The sequence below is a fragment of the Pygocentrus nattereri genome, chromosome 15, assembly GCF_015220715.1.
Source record: "Pygocentrus nattereri isolate fPygNat1 chromosome 15, fPygNat1.pri, whole genome shotgun sequence".
NCBI classification, from domain to species: Eukaryota; Metazoa; Chordata; class Actinopteri; order Characiformes; family Serrasalmidae; genus Pygocentrus; species Pygocentrus nattereri.
The window spans coordinates 18,353,945-18,378,722 of record NC_051225.1 but is presented as its reverse complement, the minus strand read 5'-3'; the positions used below and the strand labels follow the sequence as shown (position 1 = coordinate 18,378,722).

Here is a 24,778-nt window from a genome sequence, read left to right as displayed (position 1 = left end):
TTCTACAAAGCAAACAAAAGAAGCCAAGTTATACAGTGAAATGCACTGCAGAGCTATCATGAAAATATGAAAACACATTTACAGTTCTTCAGAATTGTACAATGGACAATGAGACAATGCAAAATTCCTCCATATGTAACAGTGTACCAGTCTCAACTTGTCTTATTAAAAACAAAACAAATACATAACACTCCAGGAAATGCCCTCAGCCTCAAATAACACTGAGGACCTTCTCTTGTCTTCTCCTTAATGACAGAAGCGCAATAACACAGGGGCGCGCGCACACACGCACACACACACACACACACACACACACACACACACACACACACACACACACAAGCTAAAATGGAACCCCTACCCCAAACACTTCTGTTAACCATATCACCAAACCAAATATATCAAGCTCTTCTTCCTAATCATCATTAAAGACACACACATTTGTAAAGGGACTGTAGTGAGAGAATGAAGATACAAAAAAAAATCTCTACAGTAAAGGTTACCAGAAGATCAAAAGGATCAAGCACCTTGCTCTCTGTTTGCAATCTGCCAATTTCTTGTAGTGAGAGCCCTTTCATGGCAGTTAACAGCTGACTTACTGGACCCTGTATTCAGAACAGCACACCACTAAGTACAGTGAAAATAGCAAAAGTACCGTTCCTTAATTTGCTCATGTTGCCAGGCAGACAGGAGGGGTAAAGTGGTAAAAAATAACTGTCATCAGGTTTCAGAGAATATCTCTGGAGCATTCATCTGGCCTCAGACACAGAGCAGAACAAATCTGTTTAAAGGGCACATTTTTACAATTCAATGTATTTATAGGGCACAACAGTTTTTTTGGTCTGAGGTCATGTCTTATCTTCATTCCTTAAACAGAGGTGGTCAGGGCCAGTCTCTGTATCACCACCCACCTACAGCCACTTTAAAACCTTTAGATTTGCACCAAAATTAAATGCTCTCTGACAGGAGGAGAGCAACATTTCAATAATTTTTTTTTTCTTTTTTGCTTTCAGATGACTGTGCTTCCACATATTGAACTAGGCAAATATACTAGCTATTAAGAGAGCATACACAACCTTATGAGGAAGAGCTGTTGCTCTTTAAAGTTCACAGCAAGGTCTGAACCATGTAGAACCCTCCCCCACCCATGCCCAAATTCACCAACAATATCCCTTTTCAATACAAATCACACTTCTGGATCACCACCCCTCCAACACCACACGCACATAAACGCACACACGCACACACACACACACACACCATGTTGTACAAAGAAAAAATACCGCCACAGGATTCCACCAAAAAATAAAAAACTAACCAAACAAAGTGCAAAACCAAGCTGCCATTAAGGTGGCTATGAAATTCTAACCACAATATGTATATAAAAAGGCAGCATAAATATGTGTGTGTATATATATATATATATATATATATATATATATATATACACACACACACACACACACACACACACATACATACACACACACATACACACACACATACACACACACACATTTCATTAGGAACACACATTTCCTTTTGCTGGTGCAACAGCGTATAATAGGACAGTTACATTAACATTAACAACAACAACAACAACAACAACAACAACAACAACAACAACAACAACATCCATTTTGTTTCAGGGACACAGGCTTAAGAGTGTTTCCACAGGAAAATCCATGTATCTTTTTCACTCTCTTTTCCTCGGGCAATCTCTTCCTCATTTTGTGAAGCGGGTGCCAGAGAAAGCTCTAGAATGGCACAAGCTTGTCACATGGGCTTGGTGTAGCCGAAAATTCCCACAGGGAAATGCTTTACATGAGTGGGCCACTGGGCTGCCAGCTGAAAAAACTTCACATCGTGCCATTCCACACCATCGATTGAGACTGGACACCAAAAAGAAGAAGAGAGAAAAATGAGAACTACAGAGAGAGTAAACTCTAAAACTTTTTTAATATGGCACAGATGAAACTGAATAAACTCTATGAAACCTGAAACAAAGTGATACAGTATCTGTGAATAATAATAAAATAACATTGTTATTGTATGTCTGGTTGAAACAAAGAAGTAATAATACAATGGAACCAACAGAGGGCGGTAGTTGACTAAAGCAACTTCCAACAGACCTGTAAGTGAAGAAGCAGTCAGTTTTCCTTTGTGTTGAGACCTCAATATAATATATTTTTGCACTTGCTTGTACGGTGTGCATGGGCATGTATGCATGTTTAAGACATTTTTACCTCTCAGCATGGTGTGTTGGTGCTTGGCTGTGCAGATCAGTCTGCTAATACCGTCTATCACCTGGCTCTTGGAGTCCACATCCTTCTCTTTTGGCTTCTTACTGAGGAAAATCACTGCAGAGACAGAGACAAATCACACCCACCATTTGCTGTGTAAGTTAAAAAAAAAAAAAAAAAAAAAATAAACAAAAAGAAAACATCAACACATATGACTAGCCACTGTCAAAACAGCGTAAAAAGGAACAAATGACATGCTATTACAAACCAGTATTGGAGCAGGTACTCAAAAATGAATCCATCACAAATTAAAAAGTACAAAAAACTGTAATAGAACTGTTACTTATTACTTGCTGTAAAATGCAACCTCATTGCTCATTACTTTATTTCACATTACTCTTTAAAACCCACTGGGGAAACCTGATAGTTTTTTAGTAATTCATACAGAAGATAATCACAGTCATTTAAATGGCTGCCTTTTGTGCAAAGACATAGGTATACTGTTTTAAATCATGTATGACTAATGCTTTTTGAACAGTCCTATAACAGCTGGATCAAAATAATATCTTCATGAATTAATGGTGAAGCTTACAGTGTTGTTTCATCTTGAAAGTTGTGTCAGAATCTCTCTATTTCAGCACAGAGATCTTTATTGATTAGTTTCAGATGGGTGAGGTTAGACGCTTCTGCATATTGCCCGCCATCTTCACTTGCTCATTTTCAATTCAAATTCGGTACTAATCACAATCAAGGTAGGTAGGTAGCTGACTATACCCTATACATATACACGCACATATGTAGGAAAGTAACATCCTTTGTTTATTTAAAAGGATCACAGGTCATTTATTTTGTTCTCTTATTTTGTTGTGCAATTAATGCAATTCTTATTAAGTTAGTGACTTTGTGTTAGACTATTAAAATATTTCAACTGTAATGTTACACTGTTTCATTGCAAAGAAAAGTAATCATATTGCTATAATGCATTACTTTGTAACACGTTACCCCCAACAGTTATAAATGTGTTATGCTCTCCAATATCGGTAACTGTCATGACATAGGTTATAGTATTTTATGTAATAAAGTGTAAAACAATAAATAGGAACCTGTGGTTTAGTGATAAATTCACATAAAAACATATATACATTATATAAGCATACTATACCTAATTTAGCCTATTATATGCAACATAAAAACTAATTTACAGAACCTCATAGAATTGAGAAGTGAAATCTTGCTTTTTATATGCTTTTACCAGCACATCACACAGCACATGTCCAGGCTTATATGCCTGACAACAAGATTAGGACCACAAGATGGATTCAGTATTTGTTACATTATGGGTCAGGATTAAGCCTAGTCGTGGACTACATGAAATTCTCAATGAAGATTTTTCACTGAAGGCCTAGGACAGCCTAATACCTATCTGGGAAACTTACCATAAATAACTAGAATTAAGAGTTAGGAACGATCACCAAAAGAGAAACTAGTGTCTGAAGTATTCAGGAATAGACGACTTGTGTCACCTTTCTTATTTTTCTCCTTCATGACTACTGTCATGGACATGCCAGGCGGAGGGGTTAGCTCTCCTCCGCTGGGGATGCGGGAGACCTGCAGGGAGCGGAAGTTACTCTTTAGTGTATTCTTAATCCCAATGTCTCTCTTCTCTGCCTCCTTCTTCTTCTCTATACCCTGGCACGTCCAGTAATCCACCTGCAGGCCCATCACCTCTCCACCCGAACCTGGAGAGCTACACACAGACAAGAAACAAATAAAAAATTCAGAAAAAATATTACAGAACAGAAGTGGAGTACTATGCACTCAGGCACAAACCTAGGTCAATTAGTACACAATTCATGACACAAACTAATACAGTAAAATGTTTAATGAGAACTTAATAAATGTAATTCTGAACAAATGTAATCCTAATGGTCCACAAATCTGCATAAAATGTAATACATGTAAGGGAACATTTTGCACTGTACCTGGGAATGTGAATTTGTGCAAAGATTTTGAAATCAAGTGTATTAATTCAGTTTCCAAAATCACTGGTAAGGTAGTACCATTATGCCCTTTTCTGTTTTATCCCAGAAATACTATCAAGAAACCACAGATACAAATTTAATCTCTGCATAGTGCAAAGCATCTGATTGCCATGCACTAGAATAATGTAAATTGACTTGTTTGGCACTTAAGAGACTGATGTCCACACTCAAAAAGAAAAGGACCGTTTTTCATAAGGTTTATAAGTTTCCTAAAGGAAGCAGATTCAGTATCCTAGGTACTTTCTCTTGGCTTTGCATTCATCTGTACCATATGTGAAAATGTCATTTTTTCCTCCTTTTTTCTTTATTGTGCATGAACAAAGAGATGGCTACAAGGTTAGGAACAGGTGTGTTTTGGGACTTTATATATTCCCTTGCATTCCATGTTCTGAAATGCATGATCCCAGTTTTGTTGTGCAAAAATAAATAACCGAAAAGTCACCGAAGCAACATGAGACATTCTATGAAATCAGTAAAAAAGTAGACAACAGGATTGCTTCTTTCATATCCTTTGTTTAAAAGTGATAAAAAGTGCAAACTGTTTAACTATAGTTACTATAGTAGGAATCTGAATGCATGTGTGTGAAACAGTGATAGAGAGAAAAGAAATAAAGCGAGAGAGAGAGAGAGAGACAGAGAGAAGGGTGAGTGCTGTACCCTGCTCCAGAGAGACTGGCAGAGACGGAAGGAGAAGAGGGTGGGGTGCAGGTGATATCTTTCCCGTATGGCACCCCCGTCTGGGCTGGAGGTGAAGACAGCATGTTCATACTGCCCATCATCATGGCATCATCAGAGTCCACTACACAGAGAGCACACAGAGTCACATACACAGGCCAATTAAATCTTTATCTGTGTTTAGGGGCAGACAATGTGCTGATATGCCCAAATATCATTAGTGTGATTAATTACATCACAATATGCTTTTTTCAATGGAACCCTGAATTATAACATTGACATAATGACAGATATTATATGTAGTCCAGAGTTGTCATTACAATTTATACCACATGCTAATTTTTGGTGTGTATTCTAGTTAGCTGTAAAAACATCAAGGTTGATGATACAGGTCATAAAAATTGGCGGTAATGAAAACATCTGCTAAAACTTTTTTATGGGATGGTTATGCCGATGTTATGCAGCAGGTATTATGTTACCTGCATAAAACTGAATTGTGTTCTGAAATAGAAATTGACCAATGGCCATATACAAGAAAAATAAACTTTACATCAATTCTCTGTTTGTGGTTGTGTGGGTGTGTGGAGGCTGGTGCACATATAGATCCTACCTGAAGTGGACAGGTTGTGCTCAACAATGCCTACTTTCACCAACTGTGAATAGACAAGCAAAGACATTATGCATAAGTCATAGCTTCTTTCTAAGGAACATACCTTTCAATCTCAGAAAGAGTCCTACCAACCTGCAGTTAAAAAAAATTAAACAAGCAACTCTACACTCTTACCCCAATGAACGGCACAAACTTCTGACAGGAGTCCTCATCAGGGCTATGTGGAGAAAAAAAAAAAAAAAAAGAGTAAATGACCATTAGAACAACTCAAACTCCTACACAGATCTAACGCTATGGCAGTCTGTGAAGGCAGGATGCGTGCCCGGGTGTCCATGTGTAAGGGAGGGAGCATGTCACATCTGACTGAGTGAGGCATGGTGGTATACCCTGTTGGCAGGGTGCTGTGAGGTCACAGTGAAGAAGCAGGGGTCATGCCATGTAGTCATGAGAGGATGCTGCAATAGCCGCTTACAACCTCCACCAATTAGGTGTGGTGTAAGGCCTTGGACACCAGGAGAAATGGGGGGTTGTGGCCTGGGGCCTGCACTGACTTTCTATCAGGGTGTTAAGAGTTATGTGATCGATACAATGACTGCTTCAGGGTCTCTTTCCACCACCTCTAATTTTAAAGACGTCTTTTGGTAACAAAATCATGAAGCTGATCTCAGTGAATCCAAAGTGAGAAAGAAGCCTCACTCATGAACAGCCATGTAAATAAATAAAAAAAAAAAAGTTATGTACTGAGTAAGATGTATACTGCATTTGTGGAGGACACGTCACTATGTGCTACTGTTATCTGTAATCATAGCATTTCAAAGTGTCTCAGCTCAGATGATCATAAAGCTATAGTCTGGTGCAGAGGAAAAGATTGCTCTGTAAAACTGACTGCTGACACCTTCCTTCTTGACAAGACACCTGCGTTCTGGCAGTGTTACAGCTGTGAAGGAAAAAAGTCACCCATCTGCTGTCTTGTCCTATTTTTTGCCCCTCTCCCTCTATCTCTTGATTTTCTCCATCAATCAATGTTAATCTCATTCTGTCACTTTTACATCACTTTTAATACCCTACCCTCTCCATTCTCCCGTTTCTTTTTCTGAATCTGCTGCCACCTCACTTTTTATTCTTTCTTTTATGTGAAGTGGTAATTGGCTGTGCGACCTCTCTCTTTGTGTCTTTGTCCTTTCTCTAGGGAAAGGCAGACCTTTCCAGACTAGTTATCTGCCCTGAGTCTCTCACTCTGGCTTGCGTGCTTGTTCATGTGTGTTAGTAAAAGCTTCATCCTTCAGGTATTAACAATTCTCATCAGTCTTGTGTGAAAGGAAACCTCAAATTTTTTCCTGTCATTGTCTCATCTCCTTGATAGATGCATCATAATATCTATTTTTTAAAGTATTAACTTACTGTGGAAAAGTTTGTTAAGACACTCCAGTGCACTCGCTCAAATCAAACCAGACCAAAACATAAATAAATAAATAAATAAACAAACAAAAGAGACAAAGATTAAACATACACACACATTAGAATTAGGACTGATGCAGACGGCAGTGTGACACACTTGAGTGTATGGTTGGGTTAGACATGGGAGGGGCAAACTGGGAACGTCAACCCACACAGAATCAGATACCTGATGTAAAAATCAAAATACAAACTTCTCTTCCTTGAGTGCCAACATAAGAAAAGAGGGAAAGAAACCCAAAGCACAACAGCATTACAAATGCGTTCCTTGCCATTTATCACTGTTTTGTCAATGGCAAAACTAAAATACATAAAACAACTGATGAAGAATATAACTTGGAAAATTAAAATAAAATAATAAAAATAAAAATAAATAAAAAAACCATCACTTTAAAAATCCTGTTCATAATTACTTCTGGGCATATTTTTTAACCCTTGGAGACCCAGGAATTACATACTTTGGTTGATGAATTTTCATTTTTTCCCTTTTTAAACTGTTTTAATGGCCACTTACCATTAAAAGTATAGATGTTTTAATACTTTTTTGTGGTAGATTTTGGGGAAATGTTAAAAAACTGCAACCATGGGTTTTAAAGGTTACAAAACTTTCTTAATGTGATTTTAACACAATTGAACTGTATCTGATACTCATATATCAGAAAGTCATCTGCACTAAAACACCTGATGCTTTTTATAAAGTGCCTGATGAGCTGCATGAGGTGTGTTTGGAATAGAAAACACTTGAAAATGTGCAAGGCACAAGGTCTATAGGACCTGGAGCTGGATCCATAGATTATGCTGGAATAAATTGGGCCAATTTGTGAGTTACACTAAAAAGTGGTCAAAATTTAGGCAAATGGTTGCATTTTCTGTATCTTTTACTTATTTGTTTTATAATTTACTGCTAAACATGAATGAAATAACCACACATTCACAAAGACATTAGAGTACCTTTTCTGTTTGTAGGTAAGCATAGCTTCAGAGATGGGGAACTGATGGGACACATTCGCCCCAGCTAGGTACTGAGACACTCGGCCAGCCACATCAATATTGTCTGTGGAGACAGAAAACAAATGTAAACTGTCACATTTATTACACATTTAACACTACGTAACACTTACAATGCACAAGTCCTAAGTATATTTTACTATAACTGACTATAGTAGACATAAAACTCTGGGCCGAACCTGACGTTGGGGCCTCTAGTCTCCCAAATACATCTCTCCAGCCAGCATCCAGGAAGATGTTACTGAACTTGTTATCAAAAGATGAGATATACTTTGCCACAGGGTGACAGCCTGTACAAAGTTTAAAATCACAGAGCAATCACTGGGGGGAAAAGCAGATTTAAAATTTTTTTCCATTTTGAGTTTCCTTACCAACTGGGATGACCAGGAAGCGAATGTAGCTTAGCCAATCAGGAGTCTTGTTAGCGAGCTGTTCCACAAAGCACCTTAGCACGGTGCTGAGGTAACTCTGGTCACCTGCGACTGCCACCTTAATTGTGGGGGGTGTCTGTGCGTTACAGTTACAGCTGAGGAGGAAAGCAGTATATCTCATGAAGCAAGGATAAAACCACTCCATTGGGCATCTGTGTGCCAAGGGTTCCCTCAGCAATTTGCTAATTAATGTTGAAAACTTCAGAACCTGCCCATGATGCTTAGCAACAACTGCAATGCATAACATAAGTGCATGGTCAGGAAATCAAACAATCAAAAGCATTTTAAGACATATCTGAGGTTTATATAAAGAGTGGTAAGTGGTGGCTATAACGAACAAAAACTCCAAAATAGACCCTTACAATCTCTGGATCCTGGTGACGATAGTGTTGAAGGCAGCTTGAACATCAGCAGCAGAGATGGTAGAGACAATGGGCTGATTGTGCTCATGTAGGATCTCATTCAGATACTGGACATAAAGAAGAGGAAAAAAGAGGAAGAAGGAAATGTTACAAATAGAGTGAGATGAAATGTGATAGTGCCCTTGGTAAGATTAGTAATTGTGGAAAAGATACAGCTAGCCTAAAGCTGCTAGTGCAAGTCAGCGTACTGTCCAAACAAATATAGAAATATAAAACATTAGTTCCCTAGTGCTGTAGAAACAAAAAAGGGCCCACAGTAACACCAGCTGCATCATATTGCTGCAAACAATAATTGTACATTAGCACTAGGCAGCCATTAAAGGTCTTAGAAATTAGCCGGAAATAAGTAGAGAATTATTAATTATAGCATGATAAACATGGGTGTCCTTAACATGGCAGTTAGTCTAGAATATAGCTGGAGCAGAGTGAAGTGCAGGCAGCACTGCAGGAGCAGGAAGAGCAAAGGACTGGATTTACTGCAGGGGCTCAAGGACATGGTGAGAGCACCACCTGCTCACAATCATTCATTACACACACAGTACATATACACAGGAAACATATCTAAACAGCTGAAATTAATTTAGATCAAAAAATATCACAGACATACCTGGCCCTGCCAGTCGGTAGTGTTGATGAGGATGATATTCTCAGGTAGCTGCTCATCTGAGTTAAGAATCTGATTGAGCTGGTCGTACACTGACTTTCTGGGAACCTGAAACAGATGTAGAAAAGAGCACACTTAAAACACACACAAAACCAAGGATGACAAATTATAACACTGCAAGTTTTTTTTTTTTTTAAATATGGTCTCGGTGCACACAGACCCACACATACACAAACATACCTGTACTGAGAGTCTGGAGTCTGGTGAGGTTTCACTATCAATGCTACTGGTTCGGTCGCTCTGAGCTTTCGAGTTCTGTCTGTCCTTCATAGAGGTGCTACGGGGCCGTCTCTGCAGTTTGCTGTCAGTTTTACTGGAAACAAAAAACACAGATCAACTGTTTATAGCTCAGTTACTGACACTATCCTTAAACATAAAACGAGACAAGCTTTATTATTTTTCAAGGAGATTTCTCCATAACTCTAGCAGGGACTCTTAGCCCTCATCCACTCAACTAAGTTTACCATTCTACAAACTGCAACTGAGTCTGAAGATTTCTTTTAATTTTTGTTAAAAAAAAAAAAACAATGTCTAGTACAAAACATTGTACTACAAAAACAGTAAAACATTTTTATACAACCACCCATTTCACAAACTAGAGATAAAAAAGTTATATAAAAACATGCTTGTGTGGCTTCCTTAAATTGAGTATGAAGATTAACAATAATAACAATAACAATGCTGTTTTTTTCCTCTCTATCTATGCTGCTTGTCTATCTAGTGACCTCTCACAATTGGGGCTTTTATTTTGTTCTTTCGCTGATACCTTTTACTCTTACTATTCAAGCTGTGTTTTGCTAGGCTAGACTTCTGATTGAGTCATTATTTCACTGAAGTAACCTTGTATGTTACAGTAATACTTTTACTTGAGTATGGGTTAAGGTTTACACACCTCTGACAAAATTGTATTCATTGCTGCTTATAAAATGTGAAAATATCTATTCTGTACATTGTGTTAAGAATGTCTGTTTTCCTTTTTAAGGAATTTATCATAAGATTTGAACTATCTATCTATACATCACTCTGGCTTCAGTAACTGGTACTTGATGCCTTCTGTCATTTTTCCGAGTGTCTGTGTATATAAAATCATATCAGCTATCATATGACTTTACTCTGTTCCTATTTACTGATTAAATTATGTATGTTTCCATCATAATTTATAACATTTCCATTTTTACCAGCAAATAAACTGTCCACTGCTGGAAAACGTACAAGGTTTTACAACCCCAATTCCAATGAAGTTGGGACGTTGTGTAAAACATAAACGGAATACAATGATTTGCAAATTTTTTCAACCTATATTCAACTGAATACACTACAAAGACAAGATATTTAATGTTCAAACGGACGGATAAACTTTATTGTTTTTTGCAAATATTCACTCATTTTGAATTTGATGCCGGCAACACGTTCCAAAGAAGTTGGGACAGTGGCATGTTTACCACTGTGTTACATCATCTTTCCTTTTAACAACACTCAATAAGCGTTTGGGAACACTGAGGACACTAATTGTTAATTGTTAATAAAGCTTTGGAGGTGGCTTTCTTTCCCATTCTTGCTTGATGTACAACTTCTCCATTGTTGTATTTTGCTCTTCATAATGCGCCACACATTTTCAATGGGAGACAGGTCTGGACTGCAGGCAGGCCAGTCTAGTGCCCGCACTCTTTTACTATGAAGCCACGCTGTTGTAACACGTGCAGAATGTGGCTTGGCATTGTCTTGCTGAAATAAGCAGGGACATCCCTGAAAAAGACGTTGCTTGGATGGCAGCATATGTTGCTCCAAAACCTGTATGTATCTTTCAACATGATTGGTGCCTTCACAGATGTGCAAGTTACCCATGCCATGGGCACTAACACACCCCCATGCTGGCTTTTGAACTTTGCGCTGAAAACAATCCGGACAGTCCTTTTCCTCTTTGGCCCGGAGGACATGACGTACTTGATTTCCAATTTGAAATGTGGACTTGTCAGACCACAGGACACTTTTCCACTTTGTGTCAGTCCATCTCAGATGAGCTCAGGCCCAGAGAAGCCAGTGGCGTTTCTGGGTATTGTTGATATATGGCTTTCGCTTTGCATGGCAGAGTTTTAACTTGCACTTGTAGATGGAGCGACGAACTGTGTTCACTAACAATGGTTTTCTAAAGTGTTCCTGAGCCCATGTGGTAATATCCATTACAGAATGATGCCTTGCCGCTTACTTGCAGAGATTTCTCCAGATTCTCTGAATCTTTTGATGATATTATGGACTGTAGATGATGAAATCCCTAAATTCCTTGCAATTGCACGTTGAGAAACATTGTTCTTAAACTGATGGACTATTTGCTCATGCAGTTATTCACAAAGTGGTGAACCTCGCCTTGCTTGAGAACAACTGAGCCTTTCAGGGATGCTCCCTTTATACCCAATCATGACACACCTGTTCACCTGTGGAATGTTCCAAACAGGTGTTTTTTGAGCATTCCTCAACTTTCCCAGTCTTTTGTTGCCCCTGTCCAACTTCTTTGGAACATGTTGCAGGCATCAAATTCAAAATGAGTGAATATTTGCAAAAAACAATAAAGTTTATCCGTTTGAACATTAAATATCTTGTCTTTGTAGTGTATTCAGTTGAATATAGGTTGAAAAGGATTTGCAATTCATTGTATTCTGTTTTCATTTATATTTTACACAACACAATGTACACAATGTACCCAATTCTATTCAACGGTTTGAGTTCCCACTAACCCTTTCTATTTAATATGCCAAAATGTGCACAAAAATATGTGGAAGGAAACCCAGCTAATGACACTGTGTGTCCTTGTTCAGTAATGAGATATAGCATGTTTCAAATAACTTATTAGCTGGTAAGGATGATGTTTGTGTTTTTTGTGTTTTTCAATGCGCAGTGGTAAAAAAGCACATGAATTCCGATCTGAGTGTTCTCATTAACGGTGCGTGGCCATGAATCAGATAGGTATCCAATAGATAAAGAATTGTGGTTTCAACAGTACCTAGGTGACATGTGGGTTTGAGACTCAGTCTTGCAGAGTTTGCCCACTGAGCCAGCCAGTTTATCTGTGCTGATGTCCCAGCTCATATTTGCATCACATGGGGCACCTCCTGCTCCAGCGTCCTCCTCTGTTGTCTCCTGTAGAGACAGATCAGCATCACACCATGCAAGTGTGCTTCTGCATGAAATCCAAATGTTGTCATGGTGACAGCCACTTAGCCAGACCATGGGGAATGAATCAGAATTAGAGCATACAGTCGCAGATGTCCTTGAGAAGGTGTTTTTTTCCACATGCGGGTGCAAGAGAGGAAGACACTACTAACATATTTAATAACTCTATTATTCTATACAATAGCTACCTTTTCTTGTGCTCCTAGGACCGTACTACAAAAACTTCTAAACTTTGAAATCTTATCTGTTTAGTCACCATGACAACCTGCTTAATCAAAGTCGATAACTGCTGCCTAGCAACTGACCAAATGTGCACAGCTAAAATGTAAACACGATAAACTGGAAGTAAAAAAAAAAAAAAATCATGACAGCGCTCTGTGCTGTTTATCAGAGCATCGCCACTCTACAGTTTCAATTTAACAAATGCATTAGCCGACCACGTTATAGATAAATGTAGTGTTATTATGCTAGTTATAGTGAACTACACTATATTCCAAAAGTATTCACCTGATTGAATTCAGGTTTTCCAATCATTTCTATGGCCATGGTGTATAAAAACAAGCATCTAGACATGCAGACTGCTTCTACAAACATCTGTGAAAGAATGGGTTGCTCTCAGGAGCTCAGTGAATTTCAGCATGGTACTGTGATAGGATGCCACCTGGCAAACAGGTCCAGTTGTGAAATTTCCTTGCTGCTAAATATTCCACAGGCAACTAACAGTGGTATTGTAACGTAGTGGAAGCAATTGGGAATGACAGCAACTCAGTCATGAAGTGTCGACCACATAAAATGACAGAGCGTGGTCAGCCAAGCAGCTGCATCCAAGCCTTACATCATCAAGTGCAATGCATAGCGTTCAATGCAGTGGTGTAAAGCACCGCTACTGGACTCTAGAGCGGTAGAGACGTGTTCTCTGGAGTGACGAATCATACTTCTCCATCTGGCAAGCCGATGGATGAGTGGGTTTGGCGGTTGCCAGGAGAATGGTACTTGTCTGACTGCATTGTGCCAAGTGTAAAGTTCGGTGGAGGGGGTATTATGGTGTGGGGTTGTTTTTCAGGAGTTGGGCTCAGCCTCTTAGTTCCAGTGAAAGGAACTCTTAATGCTTCAGCAGACCAAGAGATTTTGGACAATTTCATGTTTCCATCTTTGTGGGAACAGTTTGGGGACAGCTGCTTCCTGTCCCAATATGCACCAGTGCACAAAGTAAGGTCCATAAAGATATGAAAGCAAGGTCTATAAAGAACTTGACTGGCATTCACAGAGTCCTGACCTCAATCCGACAGAATGAATTCGAGCAGAGACTGTGAACCAGGCCTTCTCGTCCAACATCAGTGTCTGACATCACAAATGCGCTTTTGGAAGAATGGTCAAAGATTTCCATAAACACACTCCTAAACCTTGTGGAAAGCCTTCCCAGAAGAGTTGAAGCTGATACAGCTGCAAAGGGTGGGCTGACATCATATTAAATCCTAGGGATAAAGAATGGGATCTCACTCAATTTCATATGCGTGTGAAGGCAGACGAGCGAATACATTTGGCAATATAGTGTATTCTGCACGTCAATGCATAAAGCAACAGAAACAGATGGTCAAAACAGATTTCAAAACAAATTTCCTGCATTAGGTCAGAATGCAGGAAATTTTGTCTAGTTAGGATGTTTCTGTAACATTGTTTTCTTATCTAGAGGGAGGATAAGATGAACTTAAGGACTGCTGCTCTGTAATAGCTTTTGTCCTTAATTTAGTCCTAACTGAAGTTGTCATGGTGACTAAGCAGATAAGATTTGAGACTTAAGAAGGTTCTGTAATACAGCCCCAGATCTCTAAGTCAACCACTTTCCTTCACAACCTATAACACAACAGACAGAATGAGAAAAGGAGTGAGAGTGGGTGGGTATATATTGAGGAGAGTAAGACTGGACAAAAAGGACACTAACCCCCACTACAGAGTCCACAACTAAAGCCTCATCCTGGTACCGCCCAGCTGCAGCTCTTTCCTTTTCTACTGTCAGCAGGTCTCCAGCCTATAAACATATACACAAACATACACACACACACAATGAGTAAACTTTAGGATCTCAGGTCACCTGTGAAGATCTGTACTGAGAGGGAATTGAGTTGAGTTTTCATTAAAAGCTTACAGCAGAAGACTGCTCTCTAGGCTGACTCTTCTGACTGTGTAAACTGCCAATCTCAGTTTGGGAGCTGGAGTGTGACATGCCCTCAAAGAATGGCCTGGAAGACACCACACCAAGACACATTTTTCAATATTTTAAACACAACACTATAATTAGGAAACAGGAGAGCATGAAAGTGAATGCGGTTGATCATCACAGCTCTGATGTTAACACATCTTTGAGTGTTCTATGGCTTTTACACAATAATTTTACAAAATAAAGAAAAAAAATCTATGCCAAGAAGCCCAAAACATCGTTAATTCCATTCACCCAAAAAAATTTTTCATTATGGATAGACCCATAAAAATTTTACAATTTCAAGTTCAGCTTAGCTTTTTCAATACCTGACTAATTCCAATTTGTGTAGTTGTTACACCATCACAGCTGCCAACTGAAAAGTTTGCTTAGAGGTAACATCAGATTCGGAATTTGATTTAGTCTTGCAGTCACAGGAATGATACAGTGATTTGGGAAAAAACTTGCTATTGTTTGTGATGGAACACCTCATAACCAATCAGATTGTCCCGTTGGAACTGTTGTATAATGTTTTGAATTGAATGCAACCAAACATTTAAGAGATGAATGCCAGACACACGTGAGACTTGTACATTTCCTATGACAGTTGTTTAGATCACTGGAATCACAACAGCACTCAGTGAAATGCCTCTTACTTGAGCTTAGGTTTTGGGGTGCTGAGAACACTCTCGTTGTCTTCCATCTCAGGGCCGCTATCACTCTGATTATACACCTCTAGACTGTCATACAGCAGGTCCAGATCCTCTTCCACTTCTTGGGTCTGATCCACTGGGTCCGAATCCAGAACCTGAGGCCACAAACACACCCACTTATGTCTGTCTTATAGGTTTCAGGAGGTGTTACAGTGGGGAAAAAAAGTATTTAGTCAGTCACCAATTGTGCAAGTTCTCCCACTTAAAAAGAAGAGAGAGGCCTGTAATTGACATCATAGGTAGACCTCAACTATGAGAGACAAAATGAGGAAAAAAAAAAAATCAGAAAATCACATTGTCTGATTTTTAAAGAATTTATTTGCAAATAATGGTGGAAAATAAGTATTTGGTCACCTACAAACAAACAAGATTTCTTGCTGTCACAGACCTGTAACTTCTTCTTTAAGAGGCTCCTCTGTCCTCCACTCATTACCTGTATTAATGGCACCTGTTTGACCTCGTTATCTGTATAAACCTGCCCACACCACAACAGTGGAGTCACACTCCAAACTCCACTATGGTGAAGACCAAAGCGCCGTCGAAGGACACCAGATACAAGATTGTAGACCTGCAACAAGCTTGGAAGACTGAATCTGCAATAGGCAAGCAGCTTGGTGTGAAGAAATCTATTGTGGGAGCAATAATCAAAAAATGGAAGACCTACAAGACCACTGCTAATCTCCCTCTATCAGGGGCTCCATGCAAGATCTCAGCCCGTGGGGTCAAAATGATCACAAGAACGATGAGCAGAAATCCCAGAACCACATGGGGGGACCTAGTGAATGACCTGCAGAAAGCTGGGACCAACGTTACAATGGCTACTGTCAGTAATACACTACGCCGCCAGGGACATGCAGTGTCTGCATTGCAGTGCCAGACGTGTCCCCCTGCTTAAGCCAGTACATATCCGGGCGTGTCTGAAGTTTGCTAGAGAGCATTTGAATGTTCCGGAAGAGTATTGGGAGAATGTCATATGGTCAGATGAAACCAAAGTTGAACTGTTTGGTACAAACACAGGAGGAGTGTTTGGAGGAGAGTGTTTGGAGGAGAGTGAATGCTGAGCTGCAACCAAAGAACACCATACCAACTGTGAAGCATAGGGGTGGCAACATCACGCTTTGGAGCTGTTTCTCTGCAAAGGGACCAGGACGACTTGTCCGTGTACATGAAAGAATGAATGGGGCCATGAATTGTGAGATTTTGAGCGCAAACCTCCTTCCATCGGCAAGGGCATTGAAGATGAAACGTGGCTGGGTCTTTCAGCATGACAATGATCCCAAGCACACTCCCAGGGCAACAAAGGAGTGGCTTCGTAAGAAGCATTTCAAGGTCCTGGAGTGGCCTAGCCAGTCTCCAGATCTCAACCCCATAGAAAACCTTTGGAGGGAGTTGAAACTCCGTGTTGCCCCAACGACAGCCCCAAAAGATCCCTGCTCTAGAGGAGATCTGCATGGAGGAATGGGCCAACATACCAGCAACGGTGTGTGCCAACCTTGTAAAGACTTACAGAAAACTGACCTCTGTTATTGCCAACAAAGGATATATAACAAAGTATTGAGATTAACTTTTGTTATTGACCAAATACTTATTTTCCACCATTATTTGCAAATAAATTCTTTAAAAATCAGACAATGTGATTTTCTGAATTTTTTTCCCTCATTTTGTCTCTCCTAGTTGAGGTCTACCTATGATGTCAATTACAGGCCTCTCTCATCTTTTTAAGTGGGAGAACTTGCACAATTGGTGACTGACTAAATACTTTTTTTCCCCACTGTATGTGCAAATTCCACAGCATTGATAGGTAATGCTAGGACATTAGTTCAGGTAGAGGTTTAGGTCCATGTGTATTGGCAGTCTCTTTCAGCATTTCAGAGGACAAGAGAAAGTGCAAAATGCAGGCAAGAAAGCAAGAGAAAGTGATAGTGGAAACTGTAAAAGATATTTTGTGTCTTTACTTGTGGCAAAGGAGACATTTTATGACAGTGCCACTGAGCTCTTCAGTACAACCCATTCTGCTGTCAGTTTTGACATTGAATGGCTATGTGTTAGATTTTTTCATATGTGTTAGCAATGGGTGTAGCTGAAACACCTGATCTAAATAATTAAGAGAGGTCTCCACATAGTATATGTTGGTTATGTGGTATATGTGTGTTATTGGTTAGAGTACCTTCACAGGTCAAGTTAAAGGTCACAGAGCAATCCGTTCATACTCAGTGCATTTAGAATACCAAGGGTCTTCCACCTGACTGAAAATAATTACAAGGGAAACCAAATACATGATGTCCTTTTAAGGCTGTCAAAAAAAACAGGACTCTAGAAATGAATGATGACTGAGTACTGCTGTGTTATTAGGGGCAGGAAAGTTGTTTCCAAAGACAGAAATACCCCAAATTTACAAATCACCAACTTATTATTAATATGCTATTAAAAAAATTACATGAAGACCACTGTCAGAGAAACTTTTCAAACATGACATGATTCAGCAGTGGAAACATTAAAATTTGCTTGTCTTTAATATTTAATGTCTGGAGTACTGTTTGAGATTATAGATAGGGGATACTAATTCTCAGTTTCCTTATTTTTTATTCATTGTTACCACTGCTATGTTGTCATGGGTCATCAGGTCCCAATAATTACCAAGGAAATATTCAAAGACAAAACATGCCTTTATTCTGAACCGTTATATTCAGAACCACACAATTGTATCATCAACTCATATAAAACTCACTAAGTCTCACTTAAGTCGCTGAATATTTTTTTATAAAACAATTACAATTTCCAAAGCAATTACAAATTACTTTTAATATTAAAACAAAGATAACCCAAGTAAGCAAGGCTGTTTTTAAATTATAAGTTAATGTATTGAAGGAAAATGCTTTCTGCTCTGCCTGAAAACAGAATTGCCCCCTTTGCTACTAAATCAACCAGTTAAGCAAATTCAACTGACTATTGGGTTCCATTTCACACATCCAGCCACACCCAGGCATGATTAATGCCAGACTTGTAGAATCTAAACACCACTTTAATATGTTCCAAAGAGATTCAAATACAGATGCAAAACAAAGTCACTAAAATCCACCAGTCTGGAAAGGGTTACAAACTCATTGCTAAGGCTCTGGTTCTATTATCCACAAATGCAGAGAACAGTGGTGAACCTTTCCAGGAGTGGTCATCCAACCAAAAGAGCACACTGATGACTCATCCACAAAAGAATCCAAACATCAAAAGAACTGAAGGGCTCACTTGTCTCAATTAAGGTCAATGTACACGATTTCCCGATAAGAAAGACAAGTTCTAGATGATCCCCAAGACTTCAGATAATACTCTGTGGACTGAGGTCAACGGTGTAACTTTTTGGAAGGTATGGGCTCCGTTACATCTGGTGTAAAGCTAACGCTGCATTCCTTCAAAAGTAGATCATACCAACAATCAAACATGGTGGTACTGTGATGGTCATGGGCCGCTTTGCTTCTGCAGAAACTGGACACACAAGCAAGTCCAACTCTGAATGGCTCAAATGAAACAAAATTACGATTTTTTGAGGGACAAAGTCAAATTCCTGACTTGAATCCCATTGAGATGCTGTGGCAAGACCACAGAGGGGCAGTTCAGGCTCAAAAACATTTCAACGTAGCTGAATGAAAGCAATTCTGCAAAGAGTGGGCCAAGATTCCTCCACAACACATTGCCCCCAAAGGGGTTGTGCCACCCTTGGCAGTAACAACTGCTATCAGTCATTTGCAATCACTTTTCACATGGGTGAAACGGGTATTAAATAAATCTTTCTTATCTGTATTATATTAAAATTAATAGGACAATCTCAAACATTTATAATCTGACAATTTGGTAAAATAGAAGAAATTGGGTGGGGAGAAATACTTTTTCACCACAATGCATATAAAAATAAAAATATGTACACATAAATACATACATACATACATACATATAAAATCTCGGAAGAGTCTTCCAGCAATGCTTTCATTATCCCTGGCAATGATGTTGGTCAGGTGACGGATTGAGGGCAGTCAGACAGCATAGTCTGGTGGTAATGTGTTATCATACTGTCCTTACTTTCAAAATAACCAGCTGCAGCTCTGATGGCCTAAAATATCTAGGTCACTTCCTGTTTGAGTCAGGGATAATGTGAGCAATAGTTAAATGCTGGTCAAAATCGTAGGGCACATGATTAATGCTACCGCAGATGGCTAAGAAGACTAAAATTTTTTACAAAATTACAAAGACCCTAGAACAACAAGGCTAAGCATGTGTATGTTCACTGTCCCACAGACTCTCTTCCAGAGCAATGTTCACTGGGATGGTCATTTTAGTGTTAGGTGTATGAGGCTAGAGTACAGGCAACAAAAACACTCTTCTAAGACGAACAATTACTGTTTTAAAGTGAACATTTACTGCAACATCTATCTTCTCTTTTCCTCCAACACTTGTGTTCCAGTAACATGCCAGGAATACATAGCTTTGAATTAATAGTTACAACTGGAACTGATCCAATAATGGTTTTGTTTGATGGGGAGATAATGTGTTCATAACAGAAACGAAATGTCAAGGACTCTGCAGTAGTGGCTGGCAAGACAATATCTTGCATTCTGCTGTGTCTAAGGGTCATATGAAACACTCACCTCGTCTGATACTTTGAACCTCTTCAGAAGGGCAACAAACTTCTGCTTGAAATTGGGTTGCTGGAGAAGGAGAAAGAAAACAATTAAGTATAGCTCCAACTGAAAAACACATACAACAGAGAAAGAGTAGTAATTTCAACTTTAAAATCCTCAACAAAAACTGTAACAAAAGTAACTGGTCTAAATGTTATTAATCATGTCAGATTAAGTTATGTTATCATGTGGAAAAAATGGAAGATGAAAAAAATGAAAAAAGAAGAAAAAAATGTACAATATTTCATAAGAAGAAGGGAGTATAGAGTATTTGCAAGATTTGCAAGAAATAGGGTTATGTTTGAAAAGTTGAACACACTCATTAGTACTTGTGAGAGTGAGTGCCTTCAACTGTTTGTATAACGTATGTGTCTAGATAGGAACCTATATTGGTCTTGCACCAGACAACACAGTGATCTCACACTGACATTTTTGTTCCTGGTTCTCAGCTTAGCTTCAGGGGATTAACTAGATACCTTCCATGGCCTTCTAGAGAGAAGGTAACAGGCAGTAAAGTAAATTCAGTGAACTGAACCACCAAAACAGAGCATAAATTTGATCTGGTAATTTCTAACTGATTCCTGCCAGAGCTGTTGAAACAGACTGACTGACTAAATAAATGTATAGCTGCAAACTGTTTAAGTGATGTACCCCACAGCTCTATTCTTGGGGCCTTTCTTTTCCTACACACCCTTGTCATAGAAGTGGTCCGGATCATTTTCCTTCGTGATTTCTTCGGCTTTCGCTGAACATCATCATCCTCATCATACAGGTCCTATGATAGGTTTTGTGTTAGTCAGGAACTTCGAAGATTCAAACCACAGACTGAATTTCAAAATGAAGGTCATAAACAAGTAATGTGCAGCTAGAGAACTGAAGCCAACACTAGCCCTAACACTGTTCTGAGTCTGAAAGACTATACTGATAAACTGAAAAGCAAACCTAACCTGAGCCTGAACAGCATCGTCACTGGCTTCCTGCTCTGATGAGTAGCTGTCGTCATCATCTTCTGAATAGTTATCCATATCTGGAGATCGATCTGGGAAGAAAACATATAAATTAATTATAAATTGCCTTTGTGCTTCTTAGCCAACACTGTGCAAATAAGCATGGTGGTGGTAGTGTGATGGTCATGGGTTGCTTTGCTTCTGCAGAACCTGGACAACTTGTCATAACTGATGAAACCATGAAATTCTGCTCTCCATGAGAAATCCTGAAGGAAAATGGCCAACCATCAGTTTGTGAACTAAAGCTCAAGCACAACTGGGTTCTGCAGTAGGACAACAATCTGAAGCAAGCCTCCATGTCTGAATGGCTGAAAAGAAACAAAATTAAGGTTTTGGAATGACCAAGTCAAATTCTTGACTTGAATCCCATTGAGATGCTGTGGCAAGACCACAGACAGGCAGTTCATGCTCAAAAACACTTCAGAGTAGCTAAATGAAAACAATTGTTCAAAGAGTGGGCCAAATTTCCTCCACAGCGATGTAAAAGACACAAATCACAAATGACTGATTGCAGTTGTTACTGCCAAGGTTAGAATTAGGGGGAAATGACTTTTTCACTTATATTAAAATTGATCAGATCTCAAATATTTATAATGTGATAAATTAAGCAAAAACTGAAGAAATCGTGTGGGGACAAATACTTTTTCACAGCACTGCATATATAAATAAAAATGACAAAAATATGTATTATTGTACATATCACCTCAGGTGAGTCTTCCAGCAATGCTTTCATTATCCCCAGCAATGATGTCTGTCAGTCATACACTACAGCTGGTCTAAGTGTGCAAAAGCTTGGTCTTTGTGACTGTGGCCTGAAGAATACTGAGTGGATGCTGAGAAGACTTCTCTGTGGGGCCTCTGTGGTGCATTAATGCACTAATTGTAACTGTTCTGCTGGGCACACTTGTTTATATAATGGACAGCTTACAACAAAGCCACTCTAACCCACTATGCTAATGGAATATCCAACCAGAAGCACACACGCCTGGAGGTTTTGGAATTATTCCAGTTTTGTGTGAACATAGAGTTCCACAGAAGAAAAAAATTATAAGTTAAATTGGACTGCTTTGATTCCATAAATCAGTCATAAGCCTAGGATGACAAGTGCTGGTTGAGCTGTTTTAGTTGTAGCGCTCACCTGATGCTTTGGCTTTTGCTCCTGTCTGACCACTTCCATCCTCAGGGTCAATGGGCTGACTAGACAAAGAATACACACTCAGTTCTGCTGCACGAACAGGGGCTTCCTTCACGTTGCTGTGGAGACCTAGAATCTGGCCTCCATCTGTTGGGTGCTGCATCACCTAGAGACACAGAAATGCAGTTCAATAAATGCCCAAAGACACATATACACACTAACTTGATTTCTTATGTCTTACACACACACACTATATATGTATAGATAGATACATAGATAGATGGTGCTTGAAAGTTTGTGAACCCTTTAGAATTGTCTATATTTCTGCATTAATATGACCTAAAACATTATCAGATTTTCAAACAAGTCCTAAAAGTAGATAAAGAGAACCCAGTTAAACAAATGACACAAAAATATTGCACTTGGTCATTTGTTTATTGAGGAAAATGATCCAATATTACATATTTGTGAGTAGCAAAAGTATGTTAACCTGTAGGATTAGCAGTTAATTTGAAGGTGAAATTAGAGTCAGGTGTTTTCAATTAATGGGATGACAATCAGGTGTGAGTGGGCACCCTGTTTTATTTAAAGAACAGGAATCTATCAAAGTCTACACTTCACAACACATGTTTATGGAACTGAACCATGGCCTGAACAAAGGAGAGTTGTTGATGCTCATCAGGCTGGAAAAGGTTACAAAACCATCTCTAAAGAGTTTGGACTCCACCAATCCACAGTCATACAGATTGTATACAAATTGAGGAAATTCAAGACCACTGCTTCCCTCCCCAGGAGTGGTCGACCAACAAAGATCACTCCAAGAGCAAGGCGTGTAATAGTCTGCGAGGTCACAAAGGACCCCAGAGTAACTTCTAAGCAACTGAAGGCCTCTGTCACATTGGCTAATGTTAATGTTCATGAGTCCACCATCAGGAGAACACTGAACAACAATGGTGTGCATTGCAGGGTTGCAAGGAGAAAGTCACTGCTCTCCAAAAAGAACACAGCTGCTCATGTGCAGTTTGCTAAAGATCACAACACATGGACAAGCCAGAAGGCTATTGTAAGAATGTTTTGTGGATGGATGAGACCAAAATAGAACTTTTTGGTTTAAATGAAAAACGTTATGTTTGGAAAAAGGAAAACACTGCATTCCTGCATAAGAATCTTATCCCATCTGTGAAACATAGTGGTGGTAGTATCATGGTTTCTGCATGTTTTGCTGCATCTGGGCCAGGACGGCTTGCCATCATTGATGGAAGAATGAATTCTGAATTGTATCAGAGAATTCTAAAGTAAAATGTCAGTCCATCTGTCCATGAAATGAATCTCAAGAGAAAGTGGGTCATGCAGCAAGACAACGACCCTAAGCACACAAGTCGTTCTACCAAAGAATGTTTAAAGAAGAATAAAGTTAATGTTCTGGAATGGCCAAGTCAAAGTCCTGACCTTAATCCCATCAAAATGTGGAAGGACCCGAAGTGAGCAGTTAAATGTGAGGAAACCCACCAACATCCCAGAGTTGAAGCTGTTCTATACGGAGGAAAGGGTTAAAATTCCTCTAAGCCGGTGTGCAGGACTGATCAACAGTTACAGGAAACGTTTAGTTGCAGTTATTGTTAATTAATACAGTTAATTTGTGATGATGGTTTAGGTCATATTTATGCAGAAATATAGAAAATTCTAAAGTGTTCACAAACTTTCAAGCACCACTGTATATAAACAGATATATATGCACACACACACATACACACACACACTCACACTGGAACTAAGGGGCCGAGCCCAGCTCCTGAAAAACAGCCCCACACCATAATCATCCTCCACCAAACTTTACACTTGGCACAATGCAGTCAGACAAGTACTGTTCTCCTGGCAACCGCAAAACCCAAACTGATCCATTGGATTGCCTGACAGAGTGATTCATCACTCCAAGAGAACATGTCTCCACTGCTCTAGAGTCCAGTGGCGGCGCTTTACACCACTGCATTCGATGCTTTGCATTGCGCTTGGTGATGTAAGGTTTGAATGCAGCTGCTTGGCCATGGAAACCCATTCCATAAAGCTCTCTATGATTTTCTTCAGCTAATCTGATGGCCACATGAAGTTTGGAGGTCTGTAGCAATTGACTCTGCAGGAAGTTGCTGTCCTCTGCGCACTATGCGCCTCAGCTGACCCCACTCTGTCATTTTACGTGGCTGACCACTTTGTGCCGGAGTTTCCATTTTGTTATAATACCACTGACAGTTGACTGTGGAATATTTAGTAGCGAGGAAATTTCATGACTGGACTTGGACAGACGGCATCCGATCACAGTACCATGCTAGAATTTGCTGAG

The 24,778-nt window shown here is 39.4% G+C and overlaps 1 protein-coding gene across 3 annotated transcripts in view; it reads right to left on the bottom strand.

The window, feature by feature from the left end:
- Window positions 1–999: 999 nt before the first annotated feature.
- si:ch211-126j24.1 (phosphofurin acidic cluster sorting protein 2) overlaps window positions 1,000–24,778 on the bottom strand; it is an 81,356-nt gene continuing 57,577 nt past the window's right edge. Inside the window, exons 5-25 of one of the 3 annotated variants that reach the window (XM_017683045.2) lie at window positions 22,444–22,606; window positions 21,246–21,337; window positions 20,990–21,073; window positions 20,266–20,325; window positions 15,572–15,723; window positions 14,865–14,958; window positions 14,661–14,747; window positions 12,549–12,685; window positions 9,731–9,863; window positions 9,494–9,598; window positions 8,827–8,933; window positions 8,405–8,559; window positions 8,213–8,323; window positions 7,977–8,079; window positions 7,195–7,227; window positions 5,745–5,787; window positions 5,571–5,613; window positions 4,943–5,084; window positions 3,767–3,990; window positions 2,247–2,360; window positions 1,000–1,892 (exon numbers count right to left, since the gene is read on the bottom strand). In XM_017683045.2, coding sequence (XP_017538534.1) covers window positions 1,777–1,892; window positions 2,247–2,360; window positions 3,767–3,990; window positions 4,943–5,084; window positions 5,571–5,613; window positions 5,745–5,787; window positions 7,195–7,227; window positions 7,977–8,079; window positions 8,213–8,323; window positions 8,405–8,559; window positions 8,827–8,933; window positions 9,494–9,598; window positions 9,731–9,863; window positions 12,549–12,685; window positions 14,661–14,747; window positions 14,865–14,958; window positions 15,572–15,723; window positions 20,266–20,325; window positions 20,990–21,073; window positions 21,246–21,337; window positions 22,444–22,606 — 2,298 coding nt within the window. In that variant the 3' untranslated portion in view covers window positions 1,000–1,776. The remainder of the gene's footprint in view (window positions 1,893–2,246; window positions 2,361–3,766; window positions 3,991–4,942; window positions 5,085–5,570; window positions 5,614–5,744; window positions 5,788–7,194; window positions 7,228–7,976; window positions 8,080–8,212; window positions 8,324–8,404; window positions 8,560–8,826; window positions 8,934–9,493; window positions 9,599–9,730; window positions 9,864–12,548; window positions 12,686–14,660; window positions 14,748–14,864; window positions 14,959–15,571; window positions 15,724–20,265; window positions 20,326–20,989; window positions 21,074–21,245; window positions 21,338–22,443; window positions 22,607–24,778) is intronic. The other 2 variants (XM_017683046.2, XM_017683047.2) reach the window with 2 other exon arrangements.